We start from the raw sequence: 20,448 nt of genomic DNA, 5'->3' as shown, positions 1-20,448 counted from the left end.
CTATTTACAGCGAATAATCATGAGGCAAATTCACATCCGCTGGGTCTCCAATGCATGCACATGTAGCTCATGCTTGTTGATTATGGATATCCTGAAAACCCAGCAGGTCACCAGGAGAGGTTTGGGAAACCCTGTTTTACAGGTTACGCATAATCTGTTTATTTATTTATATTTATATATTTATCATCTCTTGTAGGTTATCTTTGCCAATGGAGCTGTATTATCAGCATATTGAATGATTGTTAGGTTAACCAGTCTGTTTTATTATAACCCAGGGCTTCCTAAATCAGTCCCAGTGACCCCAGAGCGAGACAGGTTTTCATGATATCCACAGTGCATATACATGAGATACATCTGCCTATCCTGAGGATCCGGTATATGCTTATTTACCTCATGCATATTCATTACAGCTATCCGGAAAACCTGACTAGCTGTGAGGTCACTTGGACAGGTTTGGGAAGCCTTGTTACAGGTTAAAATTGTAGATGCCAAGGCCAGTTAAAATATCTTCTAATGATGGTTTTACTGCTCTTGCCTCAGTCAAACCAATATTGTAACTGAACAACATGTAGCTGAGAGCTAACAAGTGGAAGTTTGGTGACCTTTTGTTATTTTCATAGTGAGACAGAAGATAGCACCATGAGACCCTATGATACTCCTCACTCTGTAACGCTATGGCCCCTTTTTAGTCACAGGATTTATAGTTCCGAAATGTCACAATGTTTTATGATAGAAATGAAACCGAAGAGTGAATAATCAATCAAACAATAATGAAATTCAAAATTCACTAATACTTCATTGACCAGCATTAAAGGAAATAAACAAATGTGACCATCATATAAAAAGACGGTAATATTAGTTGAAAAAGTGGTCTTTTCCAGACCTCGTCTTAGGTTATAATCATTGGTCATACACTTGTGCTTTTTTAAAGCAATTTTCATATTGGAGAAATTACTTACTTGATAATTCTGTTTTCCTTAGTGTAGACAGATGTACCAAAGAGGGTGGGAGGCTGCCCGCGGTCCAGTCAACACTGCACGTGCAAGGGCTGCATGCTTCCAGGCCTGCACATCCAGACGATAAAACTTGGAAAAAGTATGTAAGGAGGACCACATCACAGCTCGGCAGACATCGACGAGAGACAACAAACTAACTTCTGCCCATGACACTGCCTGAGCCCTAGTGGAATGAGCCCTAACCTGAGTAAGTAATGGCTTTCCAGCATCCACATACGTGGCTGTGACTACCTCCTTAATCCAGCGAGCTATGGTAGCCCGCGAAGCCGGTTCACCCTGCTTACTCCTGCCATGGAGAACAGACAGGCGATCCATCTTTCGAAAAGGTTCAGAAACCTCCAGATACCGCACAAGTCGCTTGACATCCAAGGAGTAAAAGAGGCGCTACTCCTCCGCATCCCTGATCTTATCCAGGGATGGTAAGAAAATGGACTGGTTCAAATGAAAGTCCAAGACTACCTTGATCAAGAAGGATGGAACAATTTGCAGCTGTAACACCCCTGGAGTCACCTGAAGGAACGGCTCCCAGCAAGACAAGGCCTGCAGCTCAGAAATTTGACACAATGAACATATAGCCACCAGGAATACAGTCTTCAAGGTCAACAACCCCAAGGAAAAGCTATGCAGTGGTCGGAACGTAGGGCCCGCCAAAAAATCCAGCACCAAGTTAAGACTCCACAATGGAACCAGTAACCTCAAGGGAGGCCTGAGGTGCTTCACGCCCTTCAAAAAATGGGCCATATCAGGATGAGACGACAATGAAACACCATGCGCCAGGCCTCTGAAACAGGCAAGTGCTGCAACCAGCACCTTTAAGGAATTAAGATCCAAACCTTTATTCAACCCATCCTGAAAAACGTCTAGAATGAGAGGTGGCGGATGATGAAGGGGGATCTCCACCAGGAGTCATCGCAAATCTGCATATCACGGATGCCTGGGCCAGTCCGGTGCCACCAGGAGTACTAGCCCCCTGTGGCCTTCGATCTTGCTAATCATCTTGCCCAGCAAAGGCCAAGCAGGAAAGGCATAAAGCAATCTGTCTTCTGGCCAGACCTGTACAAAAGCATCTATGCCTAGGGACCACAGATCTCTCCTGCGACTGTAGAATCAAGGAACCTTCGCATTTCGAGACGTTACCAGCAGGTCTAGGAACGGAAGGCCCCAGGGATCCATAATCAGCTGAAGTGCCTCAGCTGACAACACCTACTCTCCTGGGTCCAGACTCTACCTGCTGAGAAAGTCTGCTCTTACATTGTCTTTTCCTGCAGTGACAGAGGCCAAGATCATCTGCAGATGACCAAAGCTACTCTTGCTGGCTCTTGATTCCTCCCTGGTGATTGCTATAAGCCACCATCGCCGTGTTGTCTGACTTCACATGAACCACTTGATCCCACAGACTGTGGCTGAACTGCAAGCATGCCAGCTGTACTGCCTGGGCCTCCAGGCAATTGAAGTTCTAGCGGGACTCTTCAGCATTCCATCACCCTTGGGCCATTAACTCCAGACAGTGAGCTCCCCAACCATGGAGACTAATATCTGTCATGAGTACCAACCAGTTCAGAGAGGACAAGGGAGCTCCCTTTCTCAGATGATCCTCCTGCAACCACCACTGGAGGTGGGAGCAGACTTCCATTGGCAAGTGGAGTTGAACCAACAAGATAAAGCACAGCACTGAAGAGGAAGCATATGTGCCGTTGCCCACGGCACCACTTCCAGGGTAGCCACCATCAAGCCAAGCACCTGTAAGTAGGACCACACCATCGGTCGTATGGTGTTCATCACCTGAAGCACTTGAGACATCAATTTCTCAATCCAAACCTCCGATAGGAAAACTCTGTCCTGTCCGTGTCGAGCCGGACCCCCAGATATTCCAATGACTGGGATGGCTGAAGATTGCTCTTGGTCAGGTTCACCACCCAACTGAGCTCCTGCAATAAAAAGATCACCTTGTGTGTCACCAGGTGGCTCTCTTCCTGAGACTTGGCTCGAATCAGCTAGTCGCCCAAATATAGGTGCACTAGGATTCCTTCTGTTTTGCAAGGCCGCCTCTACTACCAGCATAACCTTGGAAAATGTTGTGGAAGTAGTGGCTAGAGCAAAAGGCAGTGCCTGAAACTGATAATGGTGCCCAACACTGCAAAGCGTAGAAAGCATTGGTGTTCCATTCGGACAGGAATATGAAGGTAAGCCTCTAACAGATCCAAGGAGGTCAGAAATTCCTCTGACTGCACCGCCATTATCACAGAGTGTAAGGTTTCCATGCAAAAATGAGTTACCTTCAAATGACGGTTGACCCTCTTGAGATCCAGGAAGGGACGAAAGGAGGACTCCCTTCTTGGCCTAAACAAAATAAATGGAATATCGCCACATACTTTCTTGAGATGTAGGCACCGGAACCACAGCTCTCAGTCTGAGGAACCTTTGAAGTGTAAACTCCACTGCCTGCTTCTTTTGTGGGGAGTGGCAAGGGGACACCATGAACAGGACCTGAGAAATACTGTGAAATTCCAGTGCATACCCTTCTTGTATCACCTCCAGGACTCACTAGTCCAACCTCTGATAAAAGAGAGAGAGACGTCCCCCTATTTCCTGTTCTGGAAGGTGGGTCGGTAAACCTTCACTGGGAGGATCAGGAAGGTCCACCACCCAAGCCCGCTCCTCTCTTGGGCTGTTGGGGACGAAAGGACTGAGTCCAACTGAAAGGCCGAGTTCGCTGAAAGGTTGTCCCTTTGTAGGGACAAAAATGCCTGGAACCCCAGAGACAACCCCTCCTACGAAAGAGGTGCTGTAACTGTTTCTTATCATCCAGCAACTAAGGAACCAGAGACTCGCCCCACTTACTGGCCAGTTTCTCCAACTCACTCCCAAGCAAGAGTGAGCCTTTAAAGGGCATCTTGGTAAGATTTTCTTTGGAGGCTGCGACAGCCGAACTATTTCACAACCAGAGTTGTCGCCAGGCCACTATCACCTAAGCCACTCTTCTGGCCGAGGTCCGGACCAAACCACAGCCTGTATCTGCTAAATAGGTGGCAGCAGGCTTCATTACCGCTCTGGAATTCCCTCCAGAATAAGTCAAATACAGAAAGGAAACTGAAAGAAGAAGAAAAAAAAAAGGAAAGCAATCTTTTGAGAAGGATAGAAAGTATGAGAACTTAACTTAAAACTCCTCTTATTCTTATTGGAGAGCCGCCCGACACTGCCAGCACTGTTTCAGTTTCTTAAAGCAATAGGAATAAGCTTACAACGCTGTCATTTCTAGGAGCGATACAGCTTAGCACAAGCTAACTTTCACACCGGCATTTATAAGGACCAAGCCGGTTTCATTTAGCTGATATCTCTGCGAGTCAAATACCTCTGTGAAAGGACAAATAAGACAGACGCACTATTGCTTTAAGAAACCGAAACACTGAAACAGCGCTGGCAGTGACGAGCGGCTCTCCAATAAGAATAAGAAGAGTTTTAAATTAAGTTCTCATACTTTCTATTCTTCTCAAAAGACTGCATACAAAAAAAATCTTTAAAAAAACCCCACAATTGTATGACCAATGATTATAACCTAAGATGAGGTCTGGAAAAGACCATTTTTTCTACTAATAAGTAGACATTACCATCTTTTATATGATGGTCATATTTGTTTATTTCCTTCGATGATGGTCTATGAAGTATTGGTGAATTTTGAATTTCGCTATTGACAATATTTTATGAGACACAGAGAAGCTTTAAAATTCCTGTTTATATAGAAGTTTGAGCCACTACAAACTTCAGAAGTTTAGTTAGGGACACCGGTTCTCTTCTCTGCAGGAGATATTATAGCTGCTATATATATATATTTTTTTTTTTAACCTGTTTAGGTATCACAAACTAAGCTTCTTAGTCAAAGTCAAAATGGCTGAATCTCAACTTTTTTCAATAACTAGACATAGTGGAAAATCAATAAAGCTGCATGTTGTGGAAGTGTAAACACCCAGAGATACTCAATGTACGAATAATTTCAGCCCTTAGGAAGGTTGAATGAAACTTAATTTTGCCATTTCATTTTGATTCTGGATGTCTCTATATATGTCACTAGCAAAACCTGCCTGGCATTGCTTGGGTTGTCTGGCCCATAATAGCTATACATTTTAAAATCGTACAAAAGTGAAAACGATAAATATTGATTTATTTTGTTAACTAATTAACAGCAAGCATATAGGGAACCTCTTCATAACACTGACAGTATATTAGATGTCTCTATTCTGATCTATATTCAGGCAACAATCAACAAGGACTGAATTACATAGTCTGGATAAACAGATAAGCATGGGTGTAGCTTGCTTATTGCGGTGGTTAATACCCCTAACTAAATTAAGCTATTTCACTTAGATGCAGCTCCAACACTGCTCTCTACATTAATGGTGGGGGTGGAAGGGAAATAGAATAAAAAAAGGTTACTAAGAGCCAAGAGAAACAGATAAGTATGTCAGAGAAAAAAAAAAGTGCGAAAGCTTGCTGGGCAGACTGGATGGGCCGTTTGGTCTTCTTCTGCCGTCATTTCTATGTTTCTATGTTTCTTGTTGCCCAGCTCTAGAAAGTGCTAATTAGAGATTGTCACAGAAGATAAGAAAGCATCAGCTCTAGTACAGATCTCTGGGGCACTGCACTATTTACCATCCTCTATTGAGAGAACTGTTTTTTAACCGGTTCAGAATCCTCAACAGTGGCGGATCCTGAGGGTTCGGGATTATACAATCAGGTCTGCCCAACACCAGAAGAGGAGGCCTGCAGCATGGCCACCACGGTTCTCATCCCACAACAGCCAAAGAAGGTGAGGGCCACAGCAGGACCCATCTCATGGCAGCCAAAGAAGGAGAGGGCAGCCATGGACCCCATCCTGCGGCAGCTAAAGAAGGGGGTTTGGTGATGCCTGAAGATGACACAACGTGTGTATGAGTGGCAGCCTGTGTGTGTGTGTGGGGGGGGGGGGGGGGAGGAGCCTGTATGTGTGGGTATTTGTGCCTATCTGTGTGTGGCAGCCTGTGTCTATATATGAAAATGTGTGTGTGCACCTATCTATGTGTGCCTGTATGTGGGAGCCTGATTTGACAGGGCTTTCTAAACAGAGAATATTAATGAAAAGTACCCGGCATCGCTCAGGTTGTCTGGTTTACAACTGACGTAAATTTTGAAAACCAAACCAAAACGGAAGAGACAAAAATTCTTTTAACACATGAACAAATTAAGAGAAGAACCTGTGTTTGTGGTATGAGAGCCTGCATATCTGAGTGTGCTGGAGGAACCCTGCATGAGAGACTGGGCTTTGCAGACACAGCACCTTCCACTGCACCTGGTGCCCACAAGTCTTTCATATAAATTGGGGTTAATATGCAAAGCCATTTAGATAGACACTTGTAAGTTATCTGTTTAAATGCCTAGCTCTGAATATTTATTTTTGTTAGCCAGATAAGTCTGTTATCAGGCTAAGAATAAGCTGAACAAGAAAGGGACGTGTTGGGGGCATTCCGGGAAGCGGAGGGGTTAGGCGAACGACAGGCTAACTCTGATATTAGGAGTTAGGCCCGATAAGTTTTCTTCCTAAATGTAGATGTACCCGAGAGCAGGTGTAAAGTTATCACCAGTTAAAAAGTTATCCGGGTTTAGTTAATTGGATAACTTTAGTCTTAACCAGCTACACTCAAAAGAATATAGCCGGTTATGAGGCACATCTAGGGAAAAAAAAAGAAAAAGCTTGTGGGCCCTTCTGGCCTAACCCATCCCTCTTCCTCCCTCTCACTCAAAATTTAACTGCTTGGCCCCCCGACCTTCCCACTCACTCAAACCTACACCCTCCCAGACGTCCAGGCACCTCAAGATCCTTTATTTTTCAAATGTATCGCGGTAGCGGCCTACCGAGACCCGAGCCTGTCGTGTCTGGGGTTGCTAATAAGCTACGTTGGAAGCGTAGGCTTCTAGTTTAGCACTTAGGAGCCAAGCTGTCAGTGTATATTTCCAGCACAGGAGGAGGAATATGTTAGGGCCAGAAGGCCTGCAAGCTTTTTATTTTTTTTTCTCCTAGATGTACCACTGTTAAAGTTATCCAGCTAACTATACCCGAATCACTTTTTAACTGGTGATATTCAAAATCTTGCCGGTTAAGTTTAAAGTTATCCGGGTAAAGGTAGTTGGATAACTTTAATCAGGGATACTCAGTAGGATATTTATCCCACTAACTTTAGCTGGATAACTTGTCCACTAAATGGCCTACGGATTATGAACCATAGTCTCCTCCTCATTCTTCTTAGAAGAGGGAGAGAGAGCCAGAAGTTTCAGTCCACACTCTTGTTCCATTTTGTTATATGACTTCGGCATGTATTCCTCCTTGGCCCATCAGACAAAGCTCTTCCCTAGCAGTTTCAAGTTTAATAAAATAATATGGGTTGGCTGTTCTATAATGATAGATGAAGGCCCCTAGAACCAGTAACAATGGGTAAGATAAATTGCTCCTTTTTGCTTCTTCTTCACCTATTTGTTTGCCTACTACTGGGACTAAAAAGCAGTTTCCAAATACCACATGAGAGATTTGTTCTATTACGGCATGTAGAACTCTTCTTAAAGAAGCATGAGAGGAGGCCTAGACGTCTGATCTTTAATACTATACAAGTCTGAATTTCACACACATACACAACCCTCTTGATGGCGCCACTCCTGTTCTTCCTCAGAGAGGTAGTATTTCACGCTATTGACCAGCATGCACTCCTCAGTTGGTGAGCCCTAACTGCCCCCTCATGGGTTTGTAGCTAGCTTTCTTTCTCTTGGCTCTGTCCTCCCAAGCATCTTTCAGTTCTTGCGCATAAAAAGATCAAGGCTTCTAGGTTGGCTGGGAGCTGTAGCGGGGCCAGTTCATCTTTGAGGTGGGCCACCAGACCCAACTGGATATTAGCACATAGGATCGGGTTCATTCCAGACTTAAATCATTTGCTAACTGGTTAAACTCCATAGTGTGTTCAGTCATGCTTCTCCAGCCCTGGCGTAGCCCCAAGGTCTTACTTTCCACCAACTGAACGCCATCTGGATCACCAAAAGCCTGGGAGAAGGCAGACTCAAACAGGTCTATTTGGTTTAGGACTGGATCATCTCATTTCAGAAATGGTGTTACCCATGCGAGCAGGCTAATTATAAACCCCACCTTGAGCGGTTCTGAGTGCAGGTGTAAACAAAAAAAGAGTTTGCACTGATGCAGGAATCCCTGCAACTTGCTTCTATTTCTGCCAAACTTTTCAGGAAGCAGAAATTGGGGCTCCATGGGGTGGAATTGCTCACCTTGATTGGCGGTAAAGCCCTGGAGAGAGTCCATCCTCCACTGAAGGGAATGAGGCTGAGCCTGTATCCCTTTGTACAGCCTCCATAAGATCTGTTTTGGGCTGGTCCATGCTCTTACAGCCTGCTCCGCTAAGGAGAGCGCCAAGGTGATGCACCTGGCCAGGGGCACATCTTAGAGAGGCCAGGTGGTACGGAGCCAAAATCTTCTGCCTGAAGCAGCTGCCATTCCTGGCTGATTGATCCTTGGGTGCAGGTGGCGTGGAAATCAGAAAAGGTGCATGACCTAGAAGCAGAGCTGAGGACCGGGATCAAAGCCAAGGACTAGGAATGAAGCAGGATCCAGCAGGCACCAGGAAGAGGCAGGAAAAAAAGACCAGGCAATAGGCTATCAAGAGCAAACTCTGACAGTTGGACCAGCAAAGGGGTGTCACGCTAGGGCTCTCTATATACAGCCTTCAGTTTGGGGGACCCCAGTAGGGAGTCTCTGGGGTGCAGGGCTTCCTAATGCTGTTTTAGCTTCATGGTTTCTACAGGATTCTTTCTGAGGCAGAGTTCCTGTGGTTCCACTGCAAGATCCCCTGGCTTGAAAATCCACTATCCCTGACAAGAATCCACTTTTGTCCCCACATGGATCTTTGATATAAAATGAGGAGTAGTTTGTATGACCACCTTCCCCTTATGCAAGACCAGAAGTGAACTCTTATTATGGAATATATAGTTATTAAAAAAAAATAATGAATATTGACTGAAAGAAAATCAGGTAACCACATCAGCTATACTACTACTAATTACCTACCATTTCTCTAGCGCTATACAACATACGCAGCACCGTACAAACACACAAAAAAGACAGTCCCCGCTCAAGGCAGCTTACAGTCTAATAAGACACAGGTCAAGAGGCTTGGGGCATGAACCTCAAGTCCCCTATTACTATTAATGAGCTCATTCTTGGGAAGAAGTCTTACATCATCTGGATGAAGCCCAGCTCAGAGAAATGTGTCTTCCTTTTCTGGCATCTGTGGCCTTTTGCTTGCACCTTTACAGAATTCTAGGAGATTTACGGTCTAGTTCACCCTAAAAATAAATTCCCTAGGGGACAATGTTGCGTATTCTATGCAGTTGTAAAGTCCATGGACACTTTTAGCATGCGTACTTTGTAGCTACTTTTCATACCCAGATAGTCTTTGGAAATTAGCGAGCGCAGAGACCATGTGCTAAAAGCACCACGGGCTTTGCACCTATTGATTTGTGTGGATGGCTGAGGAAGGGCAAAACAGTGCAAACGCTTTTGAAAATGCCGCCTATGCAAGCTGTTTTTCTCTCTGCTGGGCTAAACACTACGTCCATCACCACCACCACCACCACCACCAAAAAGCCACTTTTTAAGCAAGCTAAATATGTGCAGAAGTGGAGGAGTAGCCTAGTGGGTAGCACAGCAGGCTACGACCCAGGGAAACCAGGGTTCAAATCCCACTGTCGCTCCCTGTGACCTCGGGCAAGTCACTTTACCCTCTGTTGCCTCAGGTACAAAATTAGATCGCAAGCCCTGTGGGGATAGGGAAATATCTGTGGTACCTGAATATAATCTGCTTTGAAGTGAAAGCCTGCATCCCTGTGCTTTTGGCAGGACGGAGTTTCAGAAAGGCCCCGTTCCCCCGAGTAAATTGCTGTCCACCCAAGTAACAGACACTGAAAATTGCTCTCCTGATATATTAAGACTAGAGACTTGTCATAATGCCATGTGGAAAAGCAATTTCCTCCCTTTTGAGTGAGACAGAAAAAGCCTCAGCTACCAGTTTTGTCTGCCTTTACAGGTTGAAGCCATTCCAGCTTTTTTCACCAGGAATAAAGAAAATATATTTGCTCAATTGACTTATTCAGAGGCCTCAAATTGGTGCTGGAACTGCAATTTCTGAGCGCATTTCTCAGGAGGACACCTTGCAACATGGAGATGCTGAATTCAATAATATTGGCTGCACAAACAATTTTCTTTTCGCCGTAGGTCCTGCCATAGGCTGAGCCGCGTGCCCCAGTCAGAGACTCACTGGAGAATTCTCACGGTCATCCCCTGAGCTGAAGGGCCGCTGTGCTATCATGCGGTCCCCCCTTTCATGCTCTAGGGAAGCTTGTATTTCTGTCCTCATTTCAGCCCTCTGTGAAGGACGACTGTAGGAGTTTTAGCAGGCTTGACTTTGTGCCCAGAGAGGAGTCAGCAAGGCTGGTGGAAAGAACCAAGCTTTTAGGGAGAGGCAAAAAAAAAAAAAAAAAGGACCCAGAGGACGTGGATCTGAATGCTGAGAAATCCTCCTGTCAGAGTAAGATGCACGAGGATCATTCCAGAACGAGCATAAGGACCCCGCATTATTAACCTGCATAGGAGAACCGCAAGTCTTGAAGGTTTCTTGATAAGAAACCTGGTCCTGCCCTTACCTTTTCCATTAAGCACCCAGAGTGCTGGCGACACTGGAAGTCCAGGAACCTGCAGTACTCAGCTGTCTGTGGATTCCATTACTAGGCAGCTGGCCCCTACAGCTTCCAAACAGAAGATCGAAGAGGTGCCTGCCTACCACTCCTATCCTGATCTGAAAGTTTGGTCCACATGAAAGACCACGGACGACATTCTCACTGTGGGCCAGAACATTAAACCACATCACATAGATTCAAATTTTTTTTAAACATTCTTTTAACAAGGCTGCTGAGTTGCCTGCCTGTTTGATGTTTTCCATTATGCAAATACTAGGGCTGGTCCATCTTGTATGTAAACAGCAGATACAGGGAGGATTTGCCATCCAAATGTTTATGTTTGTGCATTCATTGTTATGGATCTTACAGGCCTGCAGGGCACTCCTTAGAGGGATAGACAAAGAGGAGGTAAAAAGTTGAGATTGCGTATCCTCAGGCAAACCTGGACAGAGCAAGGGAGAAAGAACAAGAGACAGCTTATTTATGAGGACTACCTCAGGCATAGCAAAGAGGACTTAACTGGTCCCAAATTAAGGGACAGAGAGAAAGAGATGGCCTAATCTGAGGACCGTTGCTCTCCTCAAACCTGGGAAGAAAGAAAGAAAAAAAGAAGAGAGACCATTTCCCTGGGAACCCATAGCCTCATGAAGTGTAGGGGAGTGGTTGCTCTCCTCAAACCTGGGAAGAGGGAAAGAGAGGAAGAGAGCGAGACCATTTCATTGGGAATGCATAGCCTTGAGTAGGGGATGTCATGCTATTCCCGAATCTAGGAGCAGACAGAGACAGGGAGAGAGTTTATTCTGTGGGATCCTATAGTTTTGGGAGTAGTGCCTAACTAAGACCAAAGGTCTAAAAAAGCTGAACCTCTAAATTTAGGGACCTGTAGGTGCCTAATTTCAGCTGAACTTAGGATCATAAGTTTGCATCTGAAAATTCATCTATATTTAGAATCTAAAATCTAGGGTCCTAAATTTAGGCCTGCAATTCATCTGCCTAGATTTAGAATCCTAAATTAGGTGCCTAGTGCTGAAAATCAGTGTTAATCTCCTAATCTTTTCCCTCATTCTAACTCTGCCCCTTCAACAACTGAATTTTTAGGCTCCTAAATTTATAAGCCTAGTCTGGACTGGTATTCAGCACCCTAGGTGAACCTTTGGTCATGTACCCCTTCTTCCAGTTTATTTATTGGTGGAAGCTTCAGCCCAGTTCCCTCCTACCGGCAGCAGTGACTCCAGCACAGCACGCCTTTCTTTGTCAGTATTGGCCCTGGCACAGCATCCCCCTGGGCCTCACACTGGCTGTATTCTGCTGCTCCCCCCCACCCAAATTCTGGCACTCTAAGTGACTACCTACTTTGCCTCATGGAAGCACTGGCCCTGAGCCTAGTGAAACTAGGATCTTAAATTTAGAAACTCAGGCCTAGTAAATTTTCAAAAGGGACAATTTAGAATTCTAACTCCAAAAGCCTAAACTCTGAAAATCAGCCTCACGATCCACAAACCTAGGAACAGAGAGAAATAGACAGAGCGAGGGTGAGATACAATGGACTCCCTTCTATCAGGAAATGGAGAAGATTTGATATCTCCGAAAGTCTTGCTCACATCAGACAGAACTGGCTATTGGTTGAGCCTTAATAAATATCTGTTACTGGTGGGCTGTGGGGATCAAACTTGCGGTCCCAGATGTTCAAGACCAGGGGATCTTGCAATGCAGCCACAGGGACACTGGCTCAGCAAGAATCCAGCAGAAAGCATGCTGCTAAAATAGCATTAGTGAGACCTGTCCCTAGAGGCTCCCTATTGGGCCAGCATTAGGTGTGCCCTAAATAGAGAGTGGTACATAAGCAGCTCCAGCCCGACACACCTTTGTTGCACTAACAGTCCTCAGAGTTTTGTTCCATATTATCCTGTTGTCTGGCCTTTTTCACAAATGTTTCCTGTTGCTTGCTGGACCTGATGCCTGCTTCATTCCTGGCCCTTCCTTGGCTTCCACTCTGTTCAGGTACACTTCTGGGTCCTGCTCCATTTCTGGTTTCCACTTCACCTGGTAAGTACTGGTGGCTGGCTGCACCAAGGGCCCAAGGGAATGGCAGCTGCTCCAGGCAGAAGACATCAGCTCCAGACAGCCTGGCCTCTCTGCCCGGACATGGTACCTTCTCTTGTCCCTAGTGGCGAGGTCCACAACAGCTTGAACCAGCTCAAAAGTGAGGCCTGGCTAGAATGGAGCAGTCTCCTGCAGACCTGAAATACTTAAAACACGTTATGGAGGCAATGCAAGTGATACAAACTCAGCTTCATGCCTTTCAGTCGAGGGTGGACTTCCTCCAGGGCCTTACTGGCAGTTAAGGGGAGCATTCCCAACTAGACCTGCCACCTCTGGAGCCACGATCGCTGCTTCCTGAAAAGTTTGGCAATAATAGGAGTTTGCATTAATGTGGGGATTTGTGCATCAATGCAAACTCTGGTTTTGTTTATACCCACACTTGTATCAGTTGGAGCTGCTCAAGTTGTGGGTTTATGATTAGCCTGCTCACAAAGAAGGTCCTGGAGTGCATAATGCCATTTCTGGAAGGAGATGATCCAATCCTGAACCGAACAGACCTGTTTATGGCTTTTGATAATCCAGATCAATTTCAGTTGGAAGAAAGTAAGTTCTTGGGGTTCTGCCAAAGCTGGCGGAGTGTGAATGAATACACTGTGGGATTTAACCAGTTAGCTAATGACCTGAACTGGAATGAACCTGCCCTGCGTGCTCACTTACGGTGGGGATCCTGCAGCCTACATCAAAGATGAACTGGCCCAGCTAGAATCCCCATCCAACCTAGAAACCTTGCTTACTTTATATGCAAGAATCCAGAAACATATGGAAGAATGGAATCAAGAGAAAGAAAGGGAAGTACAAACTATGAGGGGACAGTTAAGCTGCACCAATAGCCCACTAATCTATGAGGAGCTCATGCTGGTGAAGGCATAAAATGCTGCCTCTCTAAGAAAGAAAAAGAACGGTGCTGTCAAGTGGGTGCGTCTGTTATAGACTCTCAGGATATTTTTTAAATACTTGCTAAAGTAGACCCCAGAATCAGGGTCATTCCCAGCAAGGACCACAGACTCTTGGCCCCAGTACAGGTGGGGAGGTAATTATTCCACCATATATTAATTGTGGCCTGGGAACATGTCTTTCTCATATTACTATTCCATTACGACTCTCCTAGAAAGATAACAGAATTCACGCTCTAGCCACAATTGACTCTGGAGCACTGATAGTTTGTTTTAGTTTTTCCTGTTTATTTGTTTTGTTTTATAATGCAATCCACCCAGAACAGAACTGAGTAGACTATAAATTACTATGAAGAAATAAATCTGTTTATTTTCTGGATCTCACATTTGCTCAGGAGCACCAGGTACCCATACAACAAAAGGAATTCATCATCACTCTTATTGTCAGGGCCTGTAACCACAGAGAGTGAACTTCTCATTTAAACTACGATTCATAGCCATCAGGAAACGTTTGACCTCTTCAGAGCACCACATTTCCTGATCATTCTAGGTCTTCCGAGGCTAGAAGAACATGAGCAGCACATCAACTGGAAGATCCAGCAGATGATGTTCCCATCAACACATTGCCAGCTACGTGACTAATGAAGAGGCCTAGAACATACAGCTCGAAGATGAGAATCTGGGCAATTTGTGTCATCTGGCACTCAGCATGAGACAACTGCCGGAAAAGTATGCAGCATACCCAGATGGTTTTGATAAAAAGGGAGCTGACAGTATCCACTATCCCTGTCTCTTCTTAATGACCTATTTATATATCTCCAGGTGACCCAAGCTTATTCACTAAGCTTGATTTGAATGGAGCATATAATCTTGTCCAGATCAGAGAAGGAGATGAGTGGAAAATAACATTTTGAACATACCATGGCCATTTTGAATACCTGCCAATGTCAATTGGATTAAGAACTGTTTCTGCTGCCTTTCAAAACCTGGTGAATCAAACATTTCATGATATGTTAAATCAGAGTCTATTCCTATACCTGGATGACATCTTGATATTTTCCAAAGAAACCAGTGAAGCATGATCAATGAGACTGTCAGATCTTGGACCTTCACCACAAACAAATTGTATGCCAAGCTCAAGAAATGTGAATTTGACAAGTGATCAATGGAATTCCTAAGACACACAATTTCTCCTGAAGGAATTCAAATGGATCCCAGAAAGGTCAGTGCAGTGGCCCTATGGCCTGTCCCGTACTGAAAAATGTTAAGGAAATACAATGCTTCCTTGGGTTCACAAATGTTTTCTGTCGTTTTATCCTGGGATTTTCCAAATTGGCAGCTCCACTAACAGAGGTTCTTAAGAAGGGGATGCCTTTCAAGTGATCCCAGGAGCAGCAATTGGCATTCAAGCATTTAAAGGCCTTTACAAAAGCCTTGATGCTAGACCACCTGGACCCACAGCAGTCTTTTATAGCAGAGGCTGACGCATCTAGAATAGCTTTTGGAGCTATACTATCTCAAAGAAGGGGATCAAAGATATCCATTCATGTGCCTTCTATTTTTGTAAGCTTACAGCTGTGGAGAAAAACTAACATGGCTATAACAAGAATTTCTGGCCATAAAAACTATCTTTGAGAAATGGTGTCATCTTCTGGAAAGGGGTCCATCATCAAATCCAGGTTTTCATGGACCAGAAAAATGTAGAATTCCTTAAGATCATATGCAATATGATTTCCAGGCAAGACCAAAGGTCTCCTTTCTTCTCTCCATTCGACCAGATTCTAAGAATAGTTATATGCTTTCTCCTGAAGAGGAGGAGAAGAATCTGCAGAACTGGAAGCTCCCATCATGATCCTCTGACTGGAGAATTTTGCCCTTGGAAGCAAGAATCCTGATCTGGTGGAGGTAATACGTGGAGACCTGCAGCAAGATGAGTTCACACAAGCATGAACTGGAACTAGAAAAGGGAGAAATGGACACTGTAGGGAGCCTGTGGAACTAGTTGCTCATGAATTCTGGTAGCCATTATGGAAAAAAAGATGTAAGAGTATGTCACTTCTTATGAAGTATGCATCCGTAACAAGGTACCATGTTATTGCCCTCATGGATTACTATTATCTCGAGACTGTGGGAACGGACTGTCTGGCCTCTCTAAAGTACGTCCCTGCCTGGACACGGTACTTTCTCTTGTGCCTAGCAGAATAGGCTGTGATAGCTGGACAGTGAGTGGCAGGTTGGAGGAGTCAGGAGAGGATTCACAGAAGATGAGGAGCTCCTTCAGTGCAGTGAGGAGGGAAAGCTGAGGGTCTAGAAATGATATACTAAGGGAAACTAAAATCGAAGCCTAAATTTAGCTTCAGTAAAGTTGTTTAAGACCTATCACGGCAGAAGGAACTCAGCCTTCCCAGTTGAAAGGTTGCCTATCTCCCCTGTGATCTTCAGGACTGCTGGAACCCCTCTCCTTTTTCTGGGGGATGGGAGCAGGGGAAAGGTGCAGATGGCCCCTGTTGACGTTCAGCTGCTGCTGCAATACACAATTCATAGGGAAATATGAGATCCACCAAATGCAAACTTCTAATTTATGCTGTCACGTGTCCTATCATGCAGAAGACTACCAGAAACATTAAATCAGAAGTCTGGATTTGGTGGATCCCATATTTCCCTACATGTTTGTTTTTAAAGCAAAATCACATCAGTACTTTATTTAAAATCATTTATACACTGCTTCCCCAGTGCATGAGCTGTGCAGTTTTACAGATTTTATTAGGATTAAAAGCTCATGGGGCGCATGTACTGGACCCACCTCAATGTTCAGATATAATAATAACGTATCGTACCTCATAAGCATTTCCGCCAAACTCTTTGCATCTGAAAGAAACAGAGAAAAAGAGAACTTTTTCTTTAGTAGCCTCTCTTAAAACTCCATTTTATAGCTGTAATAAAGTATAAAGAGCACCCTGACAGAAGCAAGCAATCCATATAGTTCCTTAAAAGGGAGATTCACGGTACAAAGTGCTGCTTGGGCCCTTTTTAGTTTTCTAAGGAAAAGTGAGCCCTCTAGTGTCAAGAGCCACCTTTTAAAGAACAATCGAAGAAATTAACGGGGCAATCATCAAACTGCCCACACTGGCGCAGCTTCGTGGGGATATATGTATATTCTTAATTACCAGCAGGGTTTGCACAGATAATCAAAGCAAATCTATGTGCGTTGCTGCTGTCCCCCCCCCCCCCCCCCCGACCTAACCCAGCCTGCGGGATTGCCTCCGCGGCACGCGGATAACATCTTTCAGAGAGTCCATTTCCGGGGGGTGGGCAACCCCCTCTGTAAATGTAGCTTTTTTCAATCAGAGAAACGAGGGAGCGACAGCTGGGACAGCTGTGCCAGCGCCTGTCCCCCTGGACTGCCCTTAGCCCTTTCCGGCCCCAGAGCTGAGATGCCTTGGCGAAGTGGCGTGGGGGTTAAGGGCTTCCCTGCTGCTGCCGCCCATGCTTTACCTGCTCCGGGTGCAACTGAGAGGCTTTTCCCCCTCCCAGGGCTGCCCCCTTGGAACATTTTTCTAAGCCTTCAACTGCCTGAGCACGGCAGTAAGCGATCTGTCGCTCGTGCACAGAGTAAGCGTTAGTGTCTGAATGGGAGATTATTAGAAAGCTGCAGAGGGAGAGGCTGCCGGCTCATTTAGCAACTTAAGTAACTTATACATTGGGGGAGCTGAGCTGGAAAAGCAGAGTTTGAACTTTTTCCATTTGCAGCACACCCTTCCTGAAGTGGATTACATGACTCGAAGGGCTCTCTGCCTCATTGCATAATTGAAGCTCATCACAAGTGATGCAAATAGAGTTAATGTTTTAGAGCAGAGAATCACTAGGTCAGCAACATTCAAACATCTTCCTTCCACAATAGTTCTCTTAAAATCACGGGATTCTGTTCTTATTTAATTACATCTTGCCTTTTTCACCTACAGAACTCCTTTATCATTCAAATATGTTTTTATTTAGCTTTTAAATTTTTCCTGTGCTCCTTTCCCAACTGGCTCTCATCAGTAAGTTATCCTGAGGACCAGTCTGGTGGTTCAGTAGCCAAGTTGAACACGGTCATGAGGAAGAACTGGGTTCAACTCTCAGGCCCAGCTTTTGCTCTCCCACACAACTGGGGATGTCGTGGAGGCAGAGTTTACAGGCCCTGGAGTGCAGGGGCGTCTTATCAATCACTCAATAGTGTCATCTCCTGGCTGGAAATAGCGTGCATGAGTACTGGGTTCGGAGGGAGCTGCAGTGTTTAGCTCTTGATCAAAGTCCACTGTTGCCTTGACAGGCCTATGACTGTAAGGGATATAAACCCAGAGTGATAGGAAAAGGAGAAATTACTTACCTGATAATTTCATTTTCCTTAGTGTAGACAGATGGACAGGACCAGTGAGTTTATGCTCCAATGCCAGCAGATGGAGACAGAGCAAGCTGACATCACAGTATACATAATCCTGCAGTGAACCCAGCCTGCCAGGATTCTCTTCAAAAGCAATTGTGGACAGACTAGCAAAAAACGTGATTGAAAACATGATTAAAAACAGGTAACCAGAACTGTACTCAACCAAGCATAAACACTGAACTCGCATAAGATTCTAAGTATCCCAAGTTAGGGACTGAATGAACACTTACCAGTAATCCCTTGGGACACAGAACCCACAGGATGACTATTGACACAATCATGTGGCAGCTGAGGGCGGGAAGCTGAGTCCATCTGTCTACACTAAGGAAAACGAAATTATCAGGTAAGTAAGTTCTCCATTTCCTAGTGTGTAGACAGATGGACTCAGGACTAGTGGGATGACCCAAGGCTACTCCCCAACAGGGTGGGAGGCTGCCCATGGTCCAGTCAACACTGCACATACAAAGGCTGCATCCTCCCGGGCCTGCACATCCAGACAATAAGATCTGCAAAACGTGTGTAAGGAGGACCACGTTGCAACTTGGCAGATATTGAAGGGAGACAACAGACAAACCTTACCTCATGACACTCCCAGAGTGTGGAATGAGCCCTAACCTGAGTAGGCAATGGCTTTCCTGCATCCACATAGGCAGTCGTGACCCAATGAGCTATGGTAACCTGCGAAGCCGGAGTGCCCTGCTTAATTCCACCATGGAGAACAAACAGGAAATCCATCTTTTGAAAAGATTTAGAGACCTCCAGAAACCTCATAACAAGATGCTTGACATCCAAGGAGTGCAAAAGGCGAAATTTCTCTGCATCCCTGACCTTATCCAGGGATGGCAAGGAGATGGACTGATTCAAATGTAAGTCTGGGACTACCTTGGGCATGAAGGATGGAACAGCATGCAGCTGTAATGCCCCCAGAAGGAATGGCTCCCGGCAAGACAATGCCTGCAGCTCAGAAATCTGATGCGCAGAACGTACAGCCAACCAGTCTTTAAAGTCAACAACCGTAAGGAAAGGCTATGCAGTGGTTGGAACATAGGACCCACCAAAAAGTCCAGCACCAAATTAAGATTCCACAATGGAACCGGTAACCTCAAGGGAGGCCTAAGGTGCTTCACTCCCTTCAAAAAATAGGCCACATCAGGATGAGACAAGGAAACACCATTCACCAGGCCTCTAAAACAGGCAAGAGCCGCAAATTGCATCTTCCAGGAATTAAAGGCCAAGCCTTTATTCAATCCAGCCTGCAAAAAATCCAGAATGAGAGGGCTCTTAACTGAATGAGGAAGAACACCCTACTCCTCACACCAGGCCGTAAAACTCTCTAAACCGGCACATAAGCCAAGGAAGTGGAGGACTTGTGAGCGAGAAATAAAGTGGCAATCACCACAGAGAAATAACCATGCTTTAACAAGTGAGCCCTCTCAAGGGCCAAACGTAAGACAGGATAAAGTTTGATCCTCGTGAACAACCGGACTCTGCTGAAGGAGATTTATGTGCAGCAGAAGACAAAGGGGGGACTCCATCAGGAATCATCACAAATCAGCATACCATGGACACCTGGGCCAGTCTGGCGCCACCAGGAGTACTAGTCCCTGTGGCCTTCGATCTTGCAAATTATCCTGCCCAGCAAGGGCCACGGAGGAAAGGCATAAAGCAATCTCTCTTCTGGCCAGACCTGAATGAGTGTGTCTATTCCCAGGGACCATGGATCTCTCCTGCGACTGTAGAAGTGAGGAACCTTCACGTTTCGAGAAGTCACCAGCAAGTCTAGGAATGGAAGGCCCAGCGATCCACAATCAGCTGAAATGCCTCGGCTGACAACACCCACTCTCCTGGGTCCAGACTCTCCCTGCTGAGAGAGTCCACTCTTAGGTTGTCTTTTCCTGCAATGTGAGAGGCCGAGATCATCTGCAGATGACCTCCCACCCATTCCATCAGCTGGTCTATTTCCTGCGACATTTGCTGGTTCTTGGTTCCTCTCTGATGATTGATACAGGCCACTGTCATTGTGTTATCCAACATCACGCAAACCACTTGATTCCGCAGCCTGTGGCTGAACTGCAAGCATGCCAGCCATACTTCCAGGCCTCCAGGTGACTGATGCTCCAGCAGGACTCTTCGGCATTCCAGCGCCCCTGGGCCATTAACTCCAGACAATGAGCCCCCCCCCCCCCCAACCATAGAGACCCATATCTGTCATGAGTACCAACCAGTTCAGAGTGGACAAGGGAGCTCCCTT

At 45.4% G+C, this 20,448-nt stretch overlaps 1 protein-coding gene across 2 annotated transcripts in view; it reads right to left on the bottom strand.

Moving 5' to 3' along the window:
• The window catches only part of DSCAM (DS cell adhesion molecule), a 569,269-nt gene that overhangs the window by 44,229 nt on the left and 504,592 nt on the right, over positions 1 to 20,448 (bottom strand). For both annotated transcript variants that reach the window (XM_029579019.1, XM_029579020.1), the window contains one exon: positions 16,609 to 16,639. In XM_029579019.1, the coding sequence (XP_029434879.1) occupies positions 16,609 to 16,639 (31 nt within the window). The remainder of the gene's footprint in view (positions 1 to 16,608; positions 16,640 to 20,448) is intronic.

Source organism: Rhinatrema bivittatum, chromosome 15 (genome assembly GCF_901001135.1).
Source record: "Rhinatrema bivittatum chromosome 15, aRhiBiv1.1, whole genome shotgun sequence".
In the NCBI taxonomy this organism is placed as follows: domain Eukaryota; kingdom Metazoa; phylum Chordata; class Amphibia; order Gymnophiona; family Rhinatrematidae; genus Rhinatrema; species Rhinatrema bivittatum.
This window is presented reverse-complemented; position numbering and strand designations above follow the sequence as displayed.